General features: G+C 42.4%; 1 protein-coding gene across 6 annotated transcripts in view; it reads right to left on the minus strand.

Annotated features, from left to right (window-relative positions):
- Positions 1 to 6,820: 6,820 nt before the first annotated feature.
- The window catches only part of LOC124297635 (POU domain, class 6, transcription factor 1), a 160,388-nt gene continuing 147,364 nt past the window's right edge, over positions 6,821 to 19,844 (minus strand). For 3 of the 6 annotated variants that reach the window (XM_046748869.1, XM_046748868.1, XM_046748867.1), the window contains 11 exons: positions 18,639 to 18,816; positions 17,702 to 17,860; positions 17,151 to 17,342; positions 15,536 to 15,697; positions 15,145 to 15,446; positions 14,707 to 14,929; positions 13,577 to 13,757; positions 13,041 to 13,097; positions 11,794 to 11,877; positions 10,338 to 10,489; positions 6,821 to 10,249 (listed from right to left, as the gene is read on the minus strand). In XM_046748869.1, the coding sequence (XP_046604825.1) occupies positions 10,122 to 10,249; positions 10,338 to 10,489; positions 11,794 to 11,877; positions 13,041 to 13,097; positions 13,577 to 13,757; positions 14,707 to 14,929; positions 15,145 to 15,446; positions 15,536 to 15,697; positions 17,151 to 17,342; positions 17,702 to 17,860; positions 18,639 to 18,816 (1,818 nt within the window). In that variant the 3' untranslated portion in view covers positions 6,821 to 10,121. The remainder of the gene's footprint in view (positions 10,250 to 10,337; positions 10,490 to 11,793; positions 11,878 to 13,040; positions 13,098 to 13,576; positions 13,758 to 14,706; positions 14,930 to 15,144; positions 15,447 to 15,535; positions 15,698 to 17,150; positions 17,343 to 17,701; positions 17,861 to 18,638; positions 18,817 to 19,844) is intronic. The other 3 variants (XM_046748870.1, XM_046748873.1, XM_046748871.1) reach the window with 3 other exon arrangements.

Consider the following 19,844-nt stretch of genomic DNA (forward strand, 5'->3'; position numbering starts at 1 on the left):
AGGATAAACGCTCCGTGGTTCCTGATTCACGTTTACAATAAATTATTTCAATTCGTTTTTCGCGCAAGCTCAAATTCAGTAGCTGTCAGTCCGCTAATAAAATTTCTCGACTTCCAGGATAAACGCTCCGTGGTTCCTGATTCACGTTTACAATAAATTATTTCAATTCGTTTTTCGCGCAAGCCCAAATTCAGTAGCTGTCAGTCCGCTAATAAAATTTCTCGACTTCCAGGATAAACGCTCCGTGGTTCCTGATTCACGTTTACAATAAATTATTTCAATTCGTTTTTCGTGCAAGCCCAAATTCAGTAGCTGTCAGTCCGCTAATAAAATTTCTCGACTTCCAGGATAAACGCTCCGTGGTTCCTGATTCACGTTTACAATAAATTATTTGAATTCGTTTTTCGCGCAAGCCCAAATTCAGTAGCTGTCAGTCCGCTAATAAAATTTCTCGACTTCCAGGATAAACGCTCCGTGGTTCCTGATTCACGTTTACAATAAATTATTTCAATTCGTTTTTCGCGCAAGCCCAAATTCAGTAGCTGTCAGTGCGCTAATAAAATTTCTATAACTTTATAATCTTCTCATAATCTTTTTGGTAAAATATGTCGATAAACAAATTATATTAAACCTTACACATTATTTTTGATTTGTTCTCATGCTGAAAATATTTATTAGTATTCGAGGTATAACTCGAGGTGGTTGGCGGTGGTCGTTGGGGGTGGTTAGGGGTGGTTGCGGGTAATCGAGGTGATTCAGGAAAGGGGACGAGGATTTGTGCTCGGTGAGTAAAACACTTTTATAATATTTCATGGCAATTGTAATTATATTTTATCTAAAATATTTCAAACTAGTCATGTTTACATTAAATTATTTCAATTCATTTTTCGCGCAAGCACATATTCAGTAGCTATGAATAAGCTTGTACAATTTATTATGTTATTAATTAATTAATTAATCAATTACTCAATTATATTAATCCTTACACAATATTTTCGATGTGTTCTTATACTGAAAATATTTATTACTATTCAAGGTATAACCTGAGGTGGTTATCGGTGGTTGTTCGAGGTGGTTGAAGGTGGTCGGAGGTGGACGAGGAGGAGGATGAGGAGGACGAGGATTTGTGCTGGGTGAGTAAAACACTTTTATAATATTTGATGGCAATTGTAATTACATTTCATCTGAAGTATTACAAACTTGTCACGTTTACAATAAATTATTTCAATTCATCTTTCATGCAAGCACATATTCAGTAGCTATGAATAATCTTGTACAATTTATTATATTATCAATTAGTTAATTAATATTCTTATAATATTTAATGGCAATTGTAATTATATTTCATCTGAAATATTACAAACTTGTCACGTTTACAATAAATTATTTCAATTCATCTTTCGTGCAAGCACATATTCAGTAGCTATGAATAATCTTATACAATTTATTATATTATTAATTAATTAATTAATTACATTAATCCGTACACAATATTTTTGATGTGTTCCTCTACTAAAAATATTCATTACTATTTCAGGTATAACCCGAGGTGGTCGGAGGTGGACGAGGAGGAGGACGAGCTGGACGAGGAGAAGGACCAGCTGGACGAGGAGGAGGACGAGGTGGGCGAGGAGGAGGCGGCGTGGGTCGCGGGAGTGGCGAAGAGGGGAGGGGGGAAGGGGTGGAGGAGGGAAGGGAGAGTGGCGGGCAGGGCGGGGGAAGGGAAGGGAAGGGAAGGGAAGGGACGGGGAGGGGAGGGGAGGGGCGAGGGAGGGCGGGCGGGCGGGAGGGAGGGAGGGAGGGAGGGAGGGAGGGGCGGGAGGGAGGGAGGGGCGGGAGGGAGGGAGGGAGTGGAGTGGAGGACGGATGTCAATGCGAGCCCGTTAAAGTTAATAGAGCAGAATACCCCCCGCCCGCCCCTTCCCCTACCTCCCGCCCTCCCTCCCTCCCTCCCTCCCTCCCGCCCGCCCGCCCTCCCTCGCCCCTCCCCTCCCCGTCCCTTCCCTTCCCTTCCCTTCCCTCCCCGCCCTGCCCGCCACTCTCCCTTCCCTCCTCCACCCCTTCCCCCCCCCCCCCCCCCCCCCCCCCCCCCCCCCCCCCCCCCTCCTCGCCACTCCCGCGACCCACGCCGCCTCCTCCTCGTCCACCTCGTCCTCCTCCTCGTCCAGCTGGTCCTTCTCCTCGTCCAGCTCGTCCTCCTCCTCGTCCACCTCCGACCACCTCGGGTTATACCTGGAATAGTAATGAATATTTTTAGTAGAGGAACACATCAAAAATATTGTGTACGGATTAATGTAATTAATTAATTAATTAATAATATAATAAATTGTATAAGATTATTCATAGCTACTGAATATGTGCTTGCACGAAAGATGAATTGAAATAATTTATTGTAAACGTGACAAGTTTGTAATATTTCAGATGAAATATAATTACAATTGCCATTAAATATTATAAGAATATTAATTAACTAATTGATAATATAATAAATTGTACAAGATTATTCATAGCTACTGAATATGTGCTTGCATGAAAGATGAATTGAAATAATTTATTGTAAACGTGACAAGTTTGTAATACTTCAGATGAAATGTAATTACAATTGCCATCAAATATTATAAAAGTGTTTTACTCACCCAGCACAAATCCTCGTCCTCCTCATCCTCCTCCTCGTCCACCTCCGACCACCTTCAACCACCTCGAACAACCACCGATAACCACCTCAGGTTATACCTTGAATAGTAATAAATATTTTCAGTATAAGAACACATCGAAAATATTGTGTAAGGATTAATATAATTGAGTAATTGATTAATTAATTAATTAATAACATAATAAATTGTACAAGCTTATTCATAGCTACTGAATATGTGCTTGCGCGAAAAATGAATTGAAATAATTTAATGTAAACATGACTAGTTTGAAATATTTTAGATAAAATATAATTACAATTGCCATGAAATATTATAAAAGTGTTTTACTCACCGAGCACAAATCCTCGTCCCCTTTCCTGAATCACCTCGATTACCCGCAACCACCCCTAACCACCCCCAACGACCACCGCCAACCACCTCGAGTTATACCTCGAATACTAATAAATATTTTCAGCATGAGAACAAATCAAAAATAATGTGTAAGGTTTAATATAATTTGTTTATCGACATATTTTACCAAAAAGATTATGAGAAGATTATAAAGTTATAGAAATTTTATTAGCGCACTGACAGCTACTGAATTTGGGCTTGCGCGAAAAACGAATTGAAATAATTTATTGTAAACGTGAATCAGGAACCACGGAGCGTTTATCCTGGAAGTCGAGAAATTTTATTAGCGGACTGACAGCTACTGAATTTGGGCTTGCGCGAAAAACGAATTCAAATAATTTATTGTAAACGTGAATCAGGAACCACGGAGCGTTTATCCTGGAAGTCGAGAAATTTTATTAGCGGACTGACAGCTACTGAATTTGGGCTTGCACGAAAAACGAATTGAAATAATTTATTGTAAACGTGAATCAGGAACCACGGAGCGTTTATCCTGGAAGTCGAGAAATTTTATTAGCGGACTGACAGCTACTGAATTTGGGCTTGCGCGAAAAACGAATTGAAATAATTTATTGTAAACGTGAATCAGGAACCACGGAGCGTTTATCCTGGAAGTCGAGAAATTTTATTAGCGGACTGACAGCTACTGAATTTGAGCTTGCGCGAAAAACGAATTGAAATAATTTATTGTAAACGTGAATCAGGAACCACGGAGCGTTTATCCTGGAAGTCGAGAAATTTTATTAGCGGACTGACAGCTACTGAATTTGGGCTTGCGCGAAAAACGAATTGAAATAATTTATTGTAAACGTGAATCAGGAACCACGGAGCGTTTATCCTGGAAGTCGAGAAATTTTATTAGCGGACTGACAGCTACTGAATTTGGGCTTGCGCGAAAAACGAATTCAAATAATTTATTGTAAACGTGAATCAGGAACCACGGAGCGTTTATCCTGGAAGTCGAGAAATTTTATTAGCGGACTGACAGCTACTGAATTTGGGCTTGCGCGAAAAACGAATTGAAATAATTTATTGTAAACGTGAATCAGGAACCACGGAGCGTTTATCCTGGAAGTCGAGAAATTTTATTAGCGCACTGACAGCTACTGAATTTGGGCTTGCGCGAAAAACGAATTGAAATAATTTATTGTAAACGTGAATCAGGAACCACGGAGCGTTTATCCTGGAAGTCGAGAAATTTTATTAGCGGACTGACAGCTACTGAATTTGAGCTTGCGCGAAAAACGAATTGAAATAATTTATTGTAAACGTGAATCAGGAACCACGGAGCGTTTATCCTGGAAGTCGAGAAATTTTATTAGCGGACTGACAGCTACTGAATTTGGGCTTGCGCGAAAAACGAATTGAAATAATTTATTGTAAACGTGAATCAGGAACCACGGAGCGTTTATCCTGGAAGTCGAGAAATTTTATTAGCGGACTGACAGCTACTGAATTTGAGCTTGCGCGAAAAACGAATTGAAATAATTTATTGTAAACGTGAATCAGGAACCACGGAGCGTTTATCCTGGAAGTCGAGAAATTTTATTAGCGGACTGACAGCTACTGAATTTGGGCTTGCGCGAAAAACGAATTGAAATAATTTATTGTAAACGTGAATCAGGAACCACGGAGCGTTTATCCTGGAAGTCGAGAAATTTTATTAGCGGACTGACAGCTACTGAATTTGAGCTTGCGCGAAAAACGAATTGAAATAATTTATTGTAAACGTGAATCAGGAACCACGGAGCGTTTATCCTGGAAGTCGAGAAATTTTATTAGCGGACTGACAGCTACTGAATTTGAGCTTGCGCGAAAAACGAATTGAAATAATTTATTGTAAACGTGAATCAGGAACCACGGAGCGCTTATCCTGGAAGTCGAGAAATTTTATTAGCGGACTGACAGCTACTGAATTTGGGCTTGCGCGAAAAACGAATTGAAATAATTTATTGTAAACGTGAATCAGGAACCACGGAGCGTTTATCCTGGAAGTCGAGAAATTTTATTAGCGGACTGACAGCTACTGAATTTGGGCTTGCGCGAAAAACGAATTGAAATAATTTATTGTAAACGTGAATCAGGAACCACGGAGCGCTTATCCTGGAAGTCGAGTTTCACCGCGTAGCGGACCCGAAACGCGGGATCCGGGAGGTTGAGAACCCGGTACTCGAAATACGTAGCGGACCCGAAGCGCGGGATCCGAGAGGTTGAGAACCCGGTACTCGAAATTTGCGGAGCGCGACTCTCATCCGTCCGCTCTACTGCGCGGTTGTTTCCCGACTGAGGAATTCGGCTAGCTGATTTTGAATTGGTGACGTCACTTTCTGAACGTCCGAAATCCAAACTATGGTTTCGAACTTTGATACTATGTATGATGATGTATGATGTACGATGTATGATGTATGATGTATGATGTATGATGATATGATATGATGTATAATGATTTTAGCTTTCACATTCCATACAAGAAATACACACTTTATCTCTCCTGCCGATTCCAGACTCAAGCGGCCAGGCCCTTCGATGGTCAGCCGTTGACTGAAGATATATTCTTCAGTGAACGGGTCGGCTAATAACGCTGCCGTTCTGCGACAGTTGGATGATGAAAAATTTCGCTCGTATCTTTCAAATGTATGTTAAAATACACTCGAAGTGTTAAGAAGCGTCGTTCTTTCTCTCCCTATCACCTCTACCTAGGTCTTTAAATCACTACGCAGCGTTAAATACTGTCTCATATACGAAGCATCCATTTCATCTCGTTCAAAATTAGCGCATCCGTGATGTATTACAGTTACTCTGAATTTTTTTCCCATACGAACACTTTTTGAAAAACGATACTGCTCCTCCACCCAACGCAGATACTTCACTTGCGACGAGCTAAAACAGCGTTTCGATTCTATGCCTATGAAAATTCAAGATCGAGAGAGCAAATGAAGAGTTGTTGGAATAATTATGAAAATTAATGTTATCGAATACATTGTCGAGCAGGGGGACGAAGAGGACGAAGGTGGTCGGAGGTGATCGGAGGTGTTCGGAAATGGTACGCGGTCGTCGGCGCTGTTAGGAGGTGGTAGGGGGTGGTAGAAGGTGGTCGGTGATGGTAGGAAGTGGTACCTTCTACGCTCCCAGGCCCACCTGGGCACACTTGCCCGCCGAAAACTGGTCCGAAAAATTTATCCAGGGGTATCCGTCTTTATATTCTTCAGTCAACGCTACAGATTTACAGAGATTGCTAGCCGAATGCGGCTTCCCGCAACCGAAAATAGCTGGATTTTCGCGTGCGTCAAATTGACTCTCGTAATTGGTTAGGTCAATGGATCTGAACTACATTTTTAATGGAGTAATTCAAAAATCTAGGATTTTTAATTGGAATGTGAAAAAATGGAGAAAATATATATTTTCAAAATGAGCCAGAATTCACCGGAGAAATTTCAATCTGATCAGCCGGATCCTTTGCTGCTGTTCTTAGGGACCGAAAGCTTTTTCCCAGAGATTCGATTTTCCGGACTCTTTTTCGACGAATTGGACCATCAGCAATTTGGAAAACGCGTTTCGAACAAACTCAAATGTCCCAATTCAAAACCAGAACACGATTTTTGAGATTAAACTTGATTCGGAAGAGTGATTTTTTGAACCGAATTTTATATACAATCAGTAGGGATCGTTCGATTAATGTACGATATTCTCGTTCACGCATAAATATCAAATAAATCTCTCCGCATACAATAATCGTAATGGTTGATCTAGTTACATCAAATAGACATCACACAGTCTTTACCACAATATACTTTTTTATTTAGTGGACACCTACTAGGTTTACAGGTATTCGCTTACGTACTAAATTGTGTTCATTTTTTTAAATACGTACTACGAGCTAACATTAAAGACAGTGTTTATCCTAATTGTATACTTATGTGCTTAGTTGTCGACTGTGTTTAGTGCGGTCAGCGAGTCAACCAATTCGAGTAACATACATGCGGAAATACTGATTTGTTACTATATCAAAGTCTAAATATTTATTCGGCAAGCTGTATACTATAATACTCGAGATAAATGTTTTATTCAGATCGCCAGGACTGACAACGAGTCAATTCTTATTTCGTTACACTTTTCGTCACAACGGAAAATACATACAATCGCGTAGTTACAGGATATATCCAATCGGTTTCTACCGATATTGGTTCAATCGATATCTGTACGTCTGTGAATAGAATTAGTTGACTTCGTACCAGTCTCAATAGTCTTAACTTCAATGAATTGCCGGTTGTATTGTGATTAATTAGCTTAATTTGCATTCTCTATTTACATTCCAAGATTTGTCCAGTTTATTTATAAAACGTAGTAGGAACTTTGGTTTCGCTGGGCAATGTTTTGGAGGCAGTTTTCTCCGAATGATTATTTACATGCAGCAACACTTTAATTTTTATCTAGGGTTCGACAAGTTTCTAACAAATATTCTTTTATCGTTTAACTCTCAAGACCAATGCCAAGTGTTTTTTGTTTTCGTTCTATTTTGTCGCGGGGCGAAGCAAGAATCACTTGTTCCCGCAATTTTATCAAATTGCGTTTGATTGTTTTTTCTGAAAACTGCCACAAAACATTCGCCCGTGGATCTATCTTCCTTAGAAATATGACACTCACGAATACAATTCACATTCTCGATACTAATATGAATATTTGAGTAACCTATCAATTGTGTATATACATATATATCCTTAGGTGTTCGTATGTATGCGTATGATATACATATGCATACACATATATATTTATATATGTATATTGTACATATATCATTTTTTTATTTTTCACGAAGAAAATACACATGATTTCTACAATTTATTCATTTCTTTTTCATAACAAAATTTAATAACCGGAATATCTCTGTACAAACGCTTTTTTTTTATCTTTATCAAAAGGACAACACGCACGATTCAATTATTTTCACAATCAAAATTTTGAATTTTGAATTTTATTATACAATTTTTTTAGGAATAAAATTACTTTGCTCTTTATTTGTTTGTTTTTTTCGCCTAAAGTAAATTTTCTTAAATACTTTTTTGTTTTTCGTTAATTTATTTTAACCATGTAAATTTTCTTTCCATGAGTCTAGCTATTTCATAGCCGTAACATTAAAAGTATATTTTTGTATTTTGTTATTACAATATACGGTTTTATTTACAGGCTATCCTTGCGGATTCAAAGATCGTTATAATAATATTTATTAATGGCTTAACAGTTTAACATACGGGTACGAATTAGCCCCTAATATCTAAATTAGAATACTTTTATACATACCTATCGTTAATCGGTATTTATTTATATATTTATAAAGGTATATATTCATATTCGTATGTGTATAATACCCTATGCGTATCTACCGAACTTGCAATCATTTGAGAATGAGATCCATTTTACCAGGGGCTTCGAAACGCGAGATTTCAACGGCCGTTGTGATACAAGTATATATGTCTTATTATTATATGCCACCATCACTGCACGTACCAAGAGACAATTGATTTGGCTCATATCGATACGTACGATGGTTCGTTTGTATATTGTTTTATTGCTTAAATCTGAGATTGATTACGGACCGGGATTTTACTTACGAGAAAAGGTTTCCGGGAATGCTGGATTTTCCGCAGACAAAATAGACTGGTTTGGCAGTGGGGATTAAAAAAAAAGTTAGTCGATATTCACGAATTAAGAAGATTCTCGATGAAGCCCCGGAAAAGGAGTTTCAGTATAGCTGAGAAAACGCGATAATTAACCTGAAGAAATGAGACGTGGTTGTGAATTTAAAATCTATACTTCCTACAATGTATGGCAAAGGAGATGCGGACTAGCGTTACGTGGAAAAAAAAACGAAGCAAATCAAAATGAAGAGTGGAAATTTTTTGTCTCGTATTTTTAAATAATAAATACATCTCATCGATACAACACGTTTAAGAGTATTGAGAGAAACGTTGCATGTAATACGCGTACTTCGTGCACTTTCAGACATTATTGCGATTCATCATCTATATATATATATATATATATGTATGTATATATGATTGCTATAGGTATTTTATTTATCCATTTCTCATTTATTTATTTTAAATATGCGTTTTCGTTATTAAATATCTATATTACGGTACGTACGCGTACGAAAAGTTTCTAAAGAGTAATACTTGTACTCTGATCAATTTATTCATTCGTATTTGGACGTATTACTATTTTGGTTCAACTTCCAGTCATCTTCGCCTTATCGCAGCAGATCCAGCTGGAATATCGCAATTAGATTTCGTTCGCGTTCTTCCGGGTAGAGTCCAGACACACGCATACTTACGCACTCACACAACTTTCTCAACGTCTGTTGCGTTGGCTCACATTTTCACTTTCTTTACACGGCGTATTAATTATAGGTACGATCACAATACTTTCTCTTTAGTATCACATATATATATATACATATATATGTATACGTATTACTTGTCACATTTCAATTTACCGTAGCTATTGTTATTGTAATTGTTATTATTATTATTATCATTTATCCATTATGTGTGACGAGTGTTTTTTTTTCCTTTTTTTCTTCAATTATTATTATAATTATTATTACGAATAACATTATTGATGTATTTATTTTCGGAAAGTACGGTTTTTATTATATTTAATTTACGGATTATTACACCGCTGTCGGAACGATGTAGAAATTGGTGTGATAATTCTATTCTCCGGCACGCGTAATTGTATTCTACTTATTTTGATATTTATTCGAGAAAAAAGTAAACATGAAACAAAGTTCCAACTTTCACTATGCATTGTTGCGTTTATATGTCACGAACGGTGTATAAGATATTCAAATAAAAAATGTTAGGCAATTTAATTTCAGTTTATCATTCACCTATCATGCATGTATAAAGTATGTTTTATAGCATTAGAGTTTTTTTTTTATACCACCCGTTTCACAGTATTACGTACCTAAGTTTGCACTTAATCGTACTAAGTATAGCTCTACGCACCCGTCGTATAACGTTTTTCACTCCGCCAACGAAGTGAGAGCAATTTATTGTTAGAGCGGAAAAAGGTCGCTTAAACGACCCCCTTGGACGACATCATTCTGACGGTGTTCTTCAGGGCTTGTCGTTTATTGCAAAACCAAATTCGGATCACTTCTCTCTCGTATCCCAGCTGATGAGCCAACGCTGTGATATCGGTACCTGGAACAAGAGTATGAAAATATTGCAGGCCGAATGTGCTGGGAAAGGAGTAAAAATAGGCTCTAGCGTCAGACGTGCGAGTTCTTACCGGATGGATGAGTGTTCCTCTCAAAATGTGCGTTCAACAGTTCCAGTGCCTGCGGGGTGAACGAAGTCCTTCGTTTCCGCTTCTTGCTCGGTTCGACACCGATAAAATCCGTAAGATGATTAGCCCCGCTTTTGTACCTGTAATCGTTTGCACTGTTTTGAGTGAAAGTCTGACGACCTCTCGGCGTACGGGAAAGATTCCTCGTCAGAATCGTCCGAATGCACGAATCTACACCCTAACAACAACTCGGATATCTATTCTCTACGAAATGAACCGCAACATTCTTACAGCTTCGAAACCACCTCAACTGTGCGGACCCGAAGGCGTGCGCAAGAATTTTTTTCAATGTGATCGAAGCTTCGAAACGTACACCTGATGTACATATGTGAAGTAGGGGGCTTCCGGAGATTGCGAATAAAGCTTTCGGATACCACGGTGCCGGTTAAAGGCTCGAGTTTATTCTGCAGATTTCCGTCTAAACCGTACGAAGCGACGAAGGGTACAGAGTGAATTAGAATGGCGGCATAAGATATTTCTACGAATCGACGAAAACAATATGCTAATGGAGATCCGCGGAGCTCGAAGGAGGCTGCAGGGAAGTCGGTGAGGGGGGTCGGAGAGCGAAAGCGAGAGCGTCGAGGGGAGAAGGAGGTACATCAGGAACCTGATTTTAATTAGTCCACAGTTTAATTACTCGGCAGATAAATCGTGCACGTGCACCGCATAAACTAGCTCCTTTCATTTTTTCGTATACACGAGCCCCGAGACACGCTTGCACTTAAAAGCTACGCTCCGGGACTCCGAGATGGGAACCAGCCGCTGCAGTCCCTAACTTTCGACCGCAAATTCCAGAAAACGACGCCCTCGTCTACAACATCGGTCCATCCTGTTCCGTACAAATTTACCCGACACACACTCTGACACACACAGAGAGAAAGAGCCAGAGAGAGACAAACCGACTCGGCCGGCTTTCGTTACGATTGTTAAACCGTCCGCATCCGTGATGATGTTCCGATCATGACCGATTGCCGGTTGAAATTCTTTAGGCGTGCATGACTTACCGATCAAACCGGTAAGGCATGCTACGGGCGTGACCGCCGCGATTATAATACACAGGCTTACGGATCTCGTCGACGAAGCTCGGAGCCCGATTCGAGACTCGAGCCGTGATGATCTGCGGACTTCTCGATCGCCCGTTCCACGCTCTGTCGTTGGGAATGAGAAAATTTCGCGATTAAACCCTGGCTAATTAACGTAACCGGTATTTATCGCAGGGCACGAATATCCGATTAATCGAAATTGGGTTCAATTAGTTAATGGTATCCGATTACGTGACGCGCTTGACCTCACCGATCTGTGTAGATTTTTGCGCCGAAGAAAAAAAGGAAAGAAAGCAAAAACTGACGAAAGATCGATTTCGAATGGATTTCGTTGATCAATGTCGATCGCAACTCACCTCTCCTCGGCCTCCTGCATCCACATTTTCAATACCGGCTTTATCTTCTGCGCGCTCTTCGGCGTGATGTCTAGTTTTTCAAACCTGAAGACAAACGTGGGAAATTATGTATGCAACGTGGAATTTTTAATAATTACGCCAAAGGAGGCTGCGCGAATGAGCACAGAAAAATGATTTATTGTTTAAGAATCTCGCATTCAAAATTGAGGAAATGATTTTACGAAGGGTGTGTAAAGGAGCATTAATTAAGCGTACGAAATATCTACATGCAATAATTCGATTTAATAATCATGACAAGAGGACATTGACAAGGCGGTCATGCAAGAGTTTTTGGTGATGTTTTGCTTTATGATGTTGCCAACGCAAACTAAATTAATTTTACAAGAGAATTAGAAGAAGAAAAAAAAGGTTGCCCACAGAAATATCTGAAAAATCATTATTGTGAAAATTCATTTGACTTTTTTTCAATATGTGTTGGCGACACCATTGGTCCAAGCTTGCCAATGCCCTGGCTCGAAAAACTTACTTATCGTTATTTTAGTAATGCTCCCTTTTCAACGAAATTATCATGAGAAACATAGTTCAAATCTGACCGCAGCTATACCCAAATATTATCCTTTCAACTACGACACAACAAGGAGAGAAAGAAAAATTGTAAAAATAAAAAATGGAATGGAAAAAAAAACAGTGGTGAACTTTTGTAAGCGAATAAGAAGACATGGTAGGAAGATGTAATGAAAAATCAGGAAGAACCTAGGATGTAGACAGGAAAAGCACAGATCGCAATTTTTATCATGTATCGTCGTTGTTTCTTTGAACGATCATTGAGTCGTAACCTCCGATAATCGGTGACGAATGAAACAAAGTTTAACGGTACGTTACGGAACAAGAACTCTATTAACAGTTAAATTATAATGCGATAATAATAAAGAAGTTGTTCGTCATGCTGTACAACTGCGTAGCGATAGCTTAGGTACGTTTGATTCGATACTTTCGGCTGAATCGCTAAATTGATTCATTACATCCTTCCATGTTTTTCTTTTCTTTTTCCACGCTTTTGTTCTCAGAGATTTTGAAGTCAATACCGACCGACGACTGCCGAATATTCATTAAAACCAAAGTTATTACTCAGAATCGTGAACGATCGTATGATTGCAACACTTGGATATAACTGCAGGAAAGGATTTCATAGAGTTTAATACTTTCAATGTTTTAAGTTAAATAAGTAGCATGTGGGTTTAACGTACATAACTTTCTGCTGAGAGGCAATCTGCGAGGCAGCGTACATCTGGGTAGCCAGGGCACTGGGGAACAATCACCAATGCTTAAGTTAGTCAACGAATATAAAACGTGTGTGACTCGTGAAACACAAATTAATATTTTACGCCGAACTTTTGTCCGCTATAAAAAAGACGATTCTATCCTTTCTGTTTCACACTTCTCCTCGATACAACGTCGCTCGCTCGTAGAATAAAATAAATATAAAAATTATGTGCAACTCTTTGCGTGCAAAGGCCAAATTCGTCTGACGATGCTGTACAGCCGTGTAATCAATACAATCGCTCGATACCATCTACCGAACTGTGATAGAACGCATTGAAAAAGTTGTGAAAAAAAAAAAGAAAAAAAATACATCATCTCACAGCGCTGTATCCTAATTGTTTTTTCTTTCCAACGACAATGCCATATCCAGTGACCTGGCACGTGTTACTATTTTGCAAGGCCTTTGCCCGGTTGACAAAAATTTCCGAAGATCCTCCCTCTACTTCCCAGGACAGCTTACCTACAAATGGCGCTTTGGCTGTAAGCCGGTCCCTCGGTGATGCTGAGCGCTTGTCCCACTTGCGTTTGCGTTAACCCCAACGAAAGTCTCCGCAGTTTGAAAGCCTTCGCGAACTCCTTGATCTCGTCCAAATTAATTCCGTCCACGACGTTATTCGTTGCTTCGTTAATGGTTGGCTGATCTGTAAATTGGGAAACGGATCTCATTCGCTGCGGGGTTTTGAGAAGGGTGGCGGAAAGAGCGCAGATTCAGGAAGTACCTACGACCTCGTGCATGCCGTCGCGTTCTTTGAACAATTGCGCAAAATACAACGTTTCGGTAACGAAATCGATCGGCTTCGTTACGGCAGCCGTACGAACGGGTCGATTTCCCTCGTAAATCTGTTAGCTCACGTGCCGTATAATGGCAGCAGCCTAAGTCCTGAATACCCACATGAGGGGACTAGACTAACAGGTTTGCCCCGTTTCCGTGCAATAAACAGAAAATCCATAGGCTGCACTCCGTTTGATAAGTAGCCCTTAATTAATCGGCGACAACTGCTGGCACATAGCGGCGGTTAAAAGCCGAGATTAAATTCCAGAGTGTATGAGACATTCTCTCTAAAACTTACCGTGTAGTAGCAATTATAGGAATCTTGATGGCGTTCTAAAACTCGCGGTATAAAGGCCACGAACGAATAATTTAGTGTCGTTAAAACGCGACTACTGGGCACGTTTGCTCGATACCAATCGAGCAGGAATTACGGAAGTATACTTTTTTCGGTAATAGGTATCGGTCATAGTCATGTTCGTTGCGCGAGTTATTGGAATTGCCTAAGGCAACAAGGCATTGTTCGATCCAAGAATCAGTTTTGCGCGTAGAATTAGAATCTTTACGGTGGTTTGACGGCTCTTTAGAAACTACAGTCTTCGTTTCAACTTGGAAGGAAACGAAAAAAAAAGAAACTGCACGACGGATTCTGTTGTACCCTCGAGTAGAGAGAGAGAGCAATTTTTCCGATTCGGAATACCAAAAGCAAAGTGATTTAACTTACAACTTTCATTACAACCGTGAAAAGAAAAAGGTACGAGTGTCACCAGCGGCGTTTGAGGTGTGAAAAAGACATTTTCGATTATCCGGGCGATACTTACTCGGCGAGTCACTCAGAAGGTCGTCATCTTCGTCCCGGGGGCTGTGCAAGCTGCTCGGCGAAGCTTGACGCTTGACCCCGCCGCCGCTGGGTCCGTGCGTCGTCGTGATCGTGATCTCGCCGTTGCTGGCAGCGAGTCGATTTAAGGCCGAGGCTGCGGATCCAACCGATCCGTTAAGCGGCGATGATTGTTCCGGTCTTTCTCTGTGGTGTTTTTCCTGAGGCTGAAGGGACAAGGCACGTAGAATATCTCGTTAAAGGAGTCTTTGCACGAGTCAATCGACGACGTTCATTTCTACCCTCGATATACCGCGACGAGAACACCTAACGCGTCATCGCGAATATCCTCGGGTTCACTCGCGAACGGATCCACTCATTGTCAGTCTCCCTCGAACGTCTACCGAGCCCTTGCGTACATAATAAACAAAGTGGAACCTACCGGGTAATGATTCGAGTGCGAACTGTGCCGGTTCCCGTGCTGCTGGGGTGAGGTGGTGAGCAGAGTTTGTTGGGATGCTTGAGCCGCTTGAACAGCCTGAGCAGCTTGAGCTGCCTGAGCGGCCTGAGCGACTTGAGCGGCTTGAGCGGCTTGAGCTACCTGGGCAGCCTGAGCAGCCTGAAGAATTTGCTGGGGTTGCATGGCGTTGAGAAGTTGCTGGCTGGCCGAACTATTGCCGAGAAGGTGGGGCAGCGCGGCGGGATTGATTCCGAGGCCGGAAGCGAGGCTCGGACTGGTCGGTACTGAAAGTTGGCGAGAGATTAGACGAGAGTTTATCTCTCTCCGAGATCCATTATGCGATTCACCCCTCCGTACCGCTACCACTACTCACCGTTGCTCGATGGGGTGTTCATAATGCTCTGGGGTTGGGCTATCGATTGCAGATTGGCCAGCGTCGTCGAGACCACTTGTCCGTTACTGAGGGCGAGGTTGACCATCTGGTTGTTCGTCACGTGGCTCACGGGTATTGTCAAAATCGTCTGGGTTTCAAATCCTGCGATTCAAAGCAGAGAATATCAGCTTCAACCCGCGGTTCGTACAGTTCGCAAGGTCCGCGTGATTTTCGGATGGGATCGGGATACGAGAGTAAGAGGTGTTCCGGCCATTTCTCCGGATTCGTTACCGCACACTCGGACGCGATGCGAGGCAAAGCGAGACAAGAGCGCCAGCCCTCCGAGTTACGGGAGCTTCATAGAGGGAACATTAGTCGACCCAACGAGCTCCTAACCCCACGACCAGCAAAGTTGGCGAACTATTATCACCGTCTCAATAGTGCACGGGCTACACTAGGTGTTCCAGTGGTGTACCGCTCCTGGACTCCTAATCATACTTAGAATAGTTCTCAGGATCACCCCGGGCATCGCTAATCAGATTACTTGGTGCACGCGCTTAATATGATTACCGATTACCAGTACACGTATACTACACCCCATTGCCGAGCGAGTCCCTTATATTATTCGGTATACTGACGCGTTAGTTACGTGCGATATAACGCACGCCTCGCCCACTCTACGAGGTCCTCCAAGATTTTACCGCACCGTCAAACGATCCTTGTACCCACCCCTGAATAGCACGTGCTCAAGCACTGCGAGCCAGCTACCCCGGTTTAAGGAGGAAGAAACCTTTAGGGTGACTGGCGTACAGCGACGGGGCTTTTTGTTCGCGACGTCTCATCGAGTATAATATGAGTTAAAAGGATGTAGGAGGTTCCTCCGGCGAGGCTGAAGTCGAAAACTTCCCTCGCGACACGGCGAAAACCGTCAGGCTAATACTGATTCTGCTTTCCCTGTAATCTCAATCCACTTTGGAGCAATCTGCAAGTTTCAGGTCGACAGGATGGGACCTCCTTCCCCCCTTTTCCACGGCTGAACAACGTCGAAGGAACGAAGTTTAGGAGAGTACCGCAATCGATATAATAGTGGCCGAATCCGTGGGCTGTGATGTCCAGCGCAAGTGGGTACTTGGGTTTTGGGTCCCGAAAGGGTGGGACGAGGCGGAGGCGAAGGTAGCCCAGGAAACCCACCCCGTACAACCCGCCAAGGCGACGGGGTGGCTAGCGAGACGTTAATTATACATTGAAATTAGTTGCAGAGTTTGCCCTCTGCCTGACCGAACGGCTACGTGGGGGGTGGGGGGAGGGGGGGCCTCGGGTGGCGGAAGGGGAGGAAATAGATGGCGAGGGGGGTGCCTACGTAGGAACCGGAGCTGGCTGACCGTTGGTCTCACCTAATCCACGAAACTGCTTGCCAGGGTTAGCCGGCATTGGTAGCGCGGACTTGCTTATGCAATATCATGCCGGGCGGTACGGCGTTGGTGATAATTCCGTTGGTATTGGAAAACGGAAACGGATGATAACCGGGACTCGTCGAGGGTGGTTCACGCCTGGCCTCGATTCCCTCGAATCGTCATCGTCATCGCTCAACATTTTTCTTACAGCTGCAGCTTACCTTGCGAGGTCGGTATCAGCAACCGTGCCCCTTGGATACCCTGGACGAGTTGTCCCGAGGTCAGGACGAATTGAGGCATCGCTACTGGCTGCGGCTGCGACAGGAGTTGAGGCAGCGTTGCCACGGTCACGGAGCTTTGGGGTAAAAGGTGCGAAGTGGTTGCCGTGTTCGACGACGTTGGTATCGTACCAGCTGAAACCAGAGTTTCCGTTTCCGGATTAATTCCCGTCTGTCTGTGCGTCGGCTAATTGTTACGGCGAAACTTCACCCGGAACTGGGTAATGGAAGGGAGGACTCGGCTAATCGGGAAGGATTCGGTACGTTATTCATGTGCCGTACTTTCACGTGCTGCAGTCTAGGTAGCAGATTTTTCTAATGAAAATCCGAGAACGGAATCGCTTGAAATCTGTAGGTCTGAATAAACCGGATAGAGTGCTGGTGTCTGTTGCACAATTAAGAGGATCGGATTAAAAGGTTTACCGTTACAAAGTCGTTCTGCGCCGAGAAGCGAAGTGCTTAACCAATTTAACCTCGTATCTCTTCTGACTCACCCGACGAACTGACGGTAAGGTTGAGAGGCGCGTTGATTAGCTGATTGTTTGTCAAGCCAGCGGTCATTCCCTGCAGACCAGCTGCCAGCGACGCGACCTGGGGGAGGTTTTGAAGATTTGCCCAATTTTGCAAGTTTTGAAGGGTCACCATCCCGGCCACTGTGGAAGACAAAATCAAGCACAAGATTCAGTCAGGCGTCAGAGGGGGAACGATGAACGAGTGTGAAGAGCAGTTATAATTCCTGGGTTAGAGTTCATCGCACCTTTTTAAATCTTGGACCGATAAATATTCCACTCTTACGCGATATTCAGTTTGTGTTTCATATAACGTTCAAATTCTGACAGTGGTTTAGTTCGATGGACGTTATCGGTTTAAATTCAAGGCACCAACGCGTACCGTTTGTTTCTTTTTTTCGTTTTAAAACGAGATTTGCTAATTCACCGTGTAGTTCCACTGGAATCCAATCTGAAAATTGTAATAGTTCGATGACTTTTTGCATGTAGAATTACTCGAACCCCTTCCAGAATAAATCCACTGCTTCTTGTTACGTTTTTTCTATCATCACTGCAGAGCTGATCAGTACTGACCGTGCACGAATTTCAAAGTACAAGTTATTGACGCAGCCGAGCGTTTTCTTTGAAACGGTAATGATGGATTTAACAAGTTTTTCTGCTGGTATATCCCCTGGTCGGTTGCTGTATACCTTATACACAGATGAATGCAAAATTTCACGCTCGAATGATTATCTCTCCATAGAGCCAGAGGGTAAAAAGAAAGGATTGCTCCGTAGATTGCCGGACAACTAACGTTTGCCGTTCTGCAAATCCACCGCGAAGCATCGCACTTGGGTCTTTACCACATCGATTCGAATACCCGGATAAACGTTTTAGGGCAACATACCGTCGCCTATACCGGTCAGTGTATAGGATCACGTACTTGTTCCATTTAAATGTGCTTGCGCCTGAGCGGCCGCTTTGGCGTGGTCTACGGTGTCCGGAGGTGTGTTGGGTTCTCTTTGGGGCGAGTTTCTCAGACCTCCCATAAGCATATGGTGTTCGTGAAGAGCGGCTCCGGATCCCGGCTCAGGGCTTCCCGTGCTGCTTCTGTCGCTGTCCTGTAACAAGGAACGAGGAAAAGGTTGTAATGCAAGTCAACGGGGAGGCGCCGACCGCGCAATGTCACGCAAAACCATTCGTTGCGTGATTAGAAAATGTTAGGATATGGCCTATCGCGTTTGTAACCTCGTGGGAAAATCTACGTGAAAGTAGGCAAGCCGGCTGCCGATCGGCTCTAAGGTTACGCGGTATAAGTATAACCCATTCAATGGAATTAAACGCGAATATAAGTGGGACTGCAAGTGAGTAGCCGTTGGAATGTCGCCCGGCCTGCTGCTTGCCGCACATTTCTACGTCTTGTAGCGCGTTATCCGTTGCTGCACATTGCACGTTGCGACAGATAGCGTCATTCTACGGCAGTAGGTATACATATGTGTATATATATATGTCATGTAGGTAAAAGGTGGGAGAAGAACACGCGCGCACACCTGAGGCTATCCGTACTGAGAGGTTAACATCTTGACGTTTTCCACGAATAATCAAATTCAATTCCCAAATTCTCTTCTGATGTAATCGAACCTCTTCCTACCGAATCGTGCGTTTCTGAAAAATGAAGCGGTTCGTTCGCCACCTATACTTCAATTTACTGAAGATTATTGGCTGAAGGAAAAGTTTCGAACCACGCAGTTTCGTGATTATTTAGCAGTGATTGAACCGTATTACAGAACATACTGTTAGGACTGGCCAAATTTCAATGAGCAGTTTTTGGAGCCACACAGGCACGGCTATTTGCGAAACGTACGCTACGTTCAATCAATTAGGGGGCAATACTTTTCGGTAAAAACATACGCGTCTGGCTGCTATTGGCAGTAGACGCGGAGTGGAAAATTTTAATATGCATATAGATACGAAATTTTGCGATACACATACGATTTTCGTTGAAATTGTCAATTGCGTTTTCGGTTCGTTAGCGCGACGTTTGCGTATACGTTCTGCTTTTAAACAGCAGCGCCATCGGTAACCTGGGCAGCTGTTGAATGCCAGAATTAATTGTTCAACAATTATATTTGTAAACTGTCGACCGGCG

Source organism: Neodiprion virginianus, chromosome 2 (assembly GCF_021901495.1).
Source record: "Neodiprion virginianus isolate iyNeoVirg1 chromosome 2, iyNeoVirg1.1, whole genome shotgun sequence".
NCBI lineage: Eukaryota > Metazoa > Arthropoda > Insecta > Hymenoptera > Diprionidae > Neodiprion > Neodiprion virginianus.